Source organism: Penaeus monodon, chromosome 3, assembly GCF_015228065.2.
Source record: "Penaeus monodon isolate SGIC_2016 chromosome 3, NSTDA_Pmon_1, whole genome shotgun sequence".
Taxonomy (NCBI): domain Eukaryota; kingdom Metazoa; phylum Arthropoda; class Malacostraca; order Decapoda; family Penaeidae; genus Penaeus; species Penaeus monodon.
Genome location: NC_051388.1, coordinates 43,770,273 through 43,775,272, shown reverse-complemented (window position 1 = coordinate 43,775,272; position 5,000 = coordinate 43,770,273). Strand labels below are relative to the sequence as shown.

At 28.3% G+C, this 5,000-nt stretch overlaps 2 protein-coding genes across 3 annotated transcripts in view; both read left to right on the top strand.

The window, feature by feature from the left end:
* LOC119595118 overlaps positions 1-2,608 on the top strand; it is an 11,723-nt gene extending 9,115 nt beyond the window's left edge. For both annotated transcript variants that reach the window (XM_037944275.1, XM_037944284.1), the window contains 3 exons: positions 747-832; positions 1,634-1,819; positions 2,244-2,608. In XM_037944275.1, coding sequence (XP_037800203.1) covers positions 747-832; positions 1,634-1,819; positions 2,244-2,285 — 314 coding nt within the window. In that variant the 3' untranslated portion in view covers positions 2,286-2,608. The remainder of the gene's footprint in view (positions 1-746; positions 833-1,633; positions 1,820-2,243) is intronic.
* LOC119586431 overlaps positions 2,509-5,000 on the top strand; it is a 7,648-nt gene continuing 5,156 nt past the window's right edge. Inside the window, exons 1-2 of the mRNA XM_037935161.1 lie at positions 2,509-2,517; positions 2,725-2,753. Of these exons, the coding sequence (XP_037791089.1) occupies positions 2,509-2,517; positions 2,725-2,753 (38 nt within the window). The remainder of the gene's footprint in view (positions 2,518-2,724; positions 2,754-5,000) is intronic.

The following is a 5,000-nucleotide window of genomic DNA, read 5'->3' as shown; positions in this document are numbered from 1 at the left end:
GTGTGTGTGTGTGTTTGTTTGTTTGTTCGTGTTGTATGGGTGTGAGTATGTATTTATATTTATGTCTCTATCTGTATCTACATCTATCTACCGAACAGTATGCATGAATGTACAGAAGAACTCTGGACATGTGTACAGAAATGTACCGACAAACGCTTTACGTCGAGACCCTTTACAGGAGGCGGGAGTGGGTGTGAGGTAATTTTATTATTTCACATCATTTATTCAAGCGCAAGAAAATTAAGCTACAAATTGAACTGAACAAGAGAAATGAAGAAAAATGAATAATTAGTTCACTTATAAAAAAAGTGAGGTATTGAATCAACTGTTTAAGAAAAACAACTATTGAATTAACGAAAACAATAAAGTATTGAATCAATTCATAAATGAAAATAAACCATGGCCAATTCACAAACAAAAATCAAATTATTAAATAAACTCACCAAGAAAAAGTAAAACATTAAATAAACTCGACAAATATGAATAATTAGATTAACTCGCTAAGAAAAATAAACCATCAAATCATCTCGCAAAAAAACGAATCAATTCACGAAAAAAACCTGTGAGTTCGAGTAAATATAAACAAAAAATAAGTTTAATTTAGAGAAACAAATAATACGATCACCAATTACGAAAAATAAACCACACCATCAACTCGAGAAAACCCAACCATTGAAAGTCCTCCTCCCGCCTCCTAGACGGCAGGCAGGACGCCACCGGACTCACCCTGTAACTTTCTCTTGCAGGTTATCCCGAAGCATGGGGGGCCTTCGCCACTGGGCTGATCACCACGTTTGTTTTCACCCCCATTCTCTTTTATGGCATTTGGAAGGTAAGGAGAAAGGTGGGGAAGGAGAGGGAGAAGGCGGGAGGTATATAGGGAAAGGGAGAGGGAGGAGAGATAGAAAAAAGGAGGAGGAGAAGAGAGGAAAGAAAGAGGGAGAAGAGAGGAAAGGGAAAGGGAGAGGGAACAGGAGAAGAGAAGATAGGGAGAGGGAGAAAATGATAGGGCGAAGGACTGGGAAAATGAGAAGCAGAAGAGGAGAGAGATATGGCATTTGAAATGTATGGAGAAAGGTGAGGAAGGAAAGGGGGGAGAGGGAGAGGGAGAGTAAAAAGGACAGGGAAGATATAGGGAAAGGAGAAGTAGAATGAGAGATACAGGGAGAGGTAGAGGAAGAAGGAGAGGTTAAGGAGAAGGTGAGGCATTGGGGAAGAGAGAGGGAGGAGAGGAGAGATATAGCGAAAGGAAGAAAAAGGGCGAGGGATTGGGAAAGGGAGAGGTAGAAGGATAGGAAGAGGAAACAGTGGATAGGGGGGGGGGGGTGATAGTATAGATGACGATGATGGCTATGATACTTCTAATGATAAGGATAGTGATACAATATCGATAATAATGATAATGATGAAAATAATGGCAATTATGATAGTAATAATGATTGTCATAACAGCAATAATAAAAATGGATATAATAATGATAATGATAACGGTAATAACAACAGTACGTGGTGACAATAAACAACAACAACAATAAAACATTAATAATAATAATAACAATAAAATCATAATAATGATAACGATGAATACAACAAAAAATAATATACAAACCTACCACCTTTGCTCTACTCAACAGGAATCCCGGAAGTGGCTAGCTGTCTGGTTTGCATGGATAGCTATCCTGACAGCCCTGGGTCTCATTGGCAGCGCTGTGGCCATGATAAAGAGTGCCTACGTGTCCGCCCTGGCCATAGTGGGCGTGCTTTTCAACTTTACGTTGATGGTTCTGCTCTTGTACTTGATCTATATTTATATGCAGTCGGTACGTAGGCTACTGTTCTCTGTCTGTGTTGTTTGCGTTTTTAATTGTGAAATTTTCATGTGATTTTCTTTTTTTTTTATTACTGATATAAGTTTGTAGATCAAGAAATATGTGTAGACTTTTGTCGGTGTGTCAATATTGTTCCTCATTCCAGTCCAGTCATGGAATATACCTATTAAAATATCAGTATCAGTGGTTCGCACATTGGGGGTAACGAGGCACTGTTGCTGTGCTCCGAAAAAAAAGAAATAATAATAACATACACACGGAGTTCATTAAAACGTAAGCAATGATCTTCTTTCCGTTGAACTTCACAACACTGCAGGGGGCAACAATATAAAAAAGAACTACTGTATATGCAGTTACCATATAAGATATTTCTTTCGCTGTTCATTAATGATTTACCATTCATTTTCCTCTTCAGCTGAGATCCCGGGAGCCATTGGTTGAAGGAGACACCTTGTAGCGAATTCCTCATGATTATCAACTTCGGTTTTCTCTAAAATCAAGTCGAGGTTGTGACTTCAGTTTCAACGCGCTTGTCGACTGTATTTTTTGAGTCTATCTTCTTCTAAAAACGAACAGATGTTATAAAAATCCCATTGACTAATCGATGTATTATCTTTATCTAATAATACGAATCATATATGATTTATTCGTTACACACGATACATACCTATTTTAGTATGATGTCCATGGTTTGTGCAATATGCTCATTGTTGTGCATGAAACACGTATATATGACGCTAATACTGTAACTGATGTAAATAAACTCGATATCAGTAATACTATCAGTGTTATCATTACATATAACATCATAGCTTTCAATATATGTATGTATATTGTCCATATTTATCTTATCTCGTATGACAATAATTGATATCTCGATACGCCCTGGCTCATAGACCGACGCCAAACATCTAGCAGCATTCGGGTGTGATGTGAGTTCTTACTGTTTCTGGTTAAGTTACTGTTTTATTATCATTAATATTCTTGTTAATCTTTTCATGATCAGCATCGCCATCACTCTTCGTCTTCTTGTTGTAATGAGGCTGATTGCCATTATAATAATAAAATGATAAAAATAATGAAAAAAAAAAAAAATCATTATTATTATTATTATGATGATGATGATGATGATGATGATGATGATGATGATGATGATGATGATGATGATGATGATGATGATGATGATGATGATGATGATGATGATGATGATGATGATGATGATGATGATGATGATCATCATCATCATCATCATCATCATCATCATCATCATCATCTTTATTACTCTTATCATCATTATTACTCTTATTATCATTATTATTATTATTTTTGTGATAATTTTCATTATCATTTTATTATTACTGTAGATGATATTATCTTTATTATTGTTATTATTACTATTATTATTATTGTTATTATTATTGTTATTATTATTATTACTATTATTATTATTATTATTATCATTATTAATTATTTTATTATATCATTATTGATTATTGTTATTAATATTATTATTATTATTATTATTATTATTATTATTATTATTATTATTATTATTATATTTATCATCATTATTCTATTCAACATTACTATTATCATTATCATTATTTTTATTATTACAGTTGACAATATTGTTATCATTATTGTTATTATCACCATTATAATAATATTAATAATGATAATAATAATAATAATAATAATAATAATAATAATAATAATAATAATAATAATAATAATGATAATAAAAAAAGAATAATAATAATTATCATTATTATCATTATCCTTATTATTATTATTATAATTATTGTTATCATCAGTATTATTATTATTATTATCATTATTATTATTATTATTATTATTATTATTATTATTATTGTTATTATTATTATTATTATTATATTATTTGTAGTAGCAGTAGTAGTAGGAGTAATAGTATTGTTATTATTACAGTCATTACTATTATTGTTATTATCATTATTACTATTATTATTATTAATAGTAGTAGTAGCATAGTATTAGTATTATAATTGCCATTAAAATAATAATAATTGTTATTATTGTTGTTGTTGCTGCTGTTGTAATAATTGCTATTGTTATCATTATTATTATTATTGTTATCATTATGATTATTATTGTTATTATTATCATTATTATTCTATTATTATTATCTATTACTACTACTACTACTACTATATTATTATTATTATTATTATTGTTATTATTATTATCATCATTATTATTATTATTATTACTATTATTATTATTATTATTATTATTATTATTATTATTATTATTGTTATTATTATTATAGTAATGATAATAATAATAATAAATAATGATAATTGTTATCATTGTTACTATTGTTCTTGCTGTTGTTGTTATTGCTATTGTTATCATTATTATATCATTATAATAATATAGTAATAATAATAATAATAATAATAATAATAATAATAATAATAATATATTATTATTGTAGGTATTATCATAGTTATCACCATCATTATTATTATTATCATTATCATTATCATTATTATTTTTGAATATAATTTTTGTTAATATTATTATCATTATCGCTCTTCTTCTTCTTCTTCATCTTCTTCTTCTTCTTCTTCTTCTTCTTCTTCTTCTTCTTCTTCTTATTATTATTATTATTATTATTATTATTATTATTGGTATTATTATTAGTAGTATTTTTATCATTATCATCGTTAGTTTTATTACTACTGATAATGATAACAAGAGCAACAACAATGACCATAATAATAACAATAAAAATGATAATGATAACAATAATAATAATAATAACAACAACAGCAGCAGCAACAACAACAACAACAACAACAACATTAATAGTGATGATAATAATAATAATAATAATAATAATGATAATAATAATAATAATAATAATAATAATAATAATAATAATAATAATAATAATAATAATAATAATAATAATAATAATAATAATAATAATAATAATAATAATGACGATAATGATGATAATAATGATAACAACAACAGCAAGAGCAATAGTAACAATAATTGGAAAATTTCGGAATTCAGATAAACATCCTTTTGTTTGCCCAAATGTTTATAAACTGATTACTGGAATTACAAAGAAACAAAGTATAAGAAAACGAACAAATTAATCGGTTACACTTACATCAAAGAA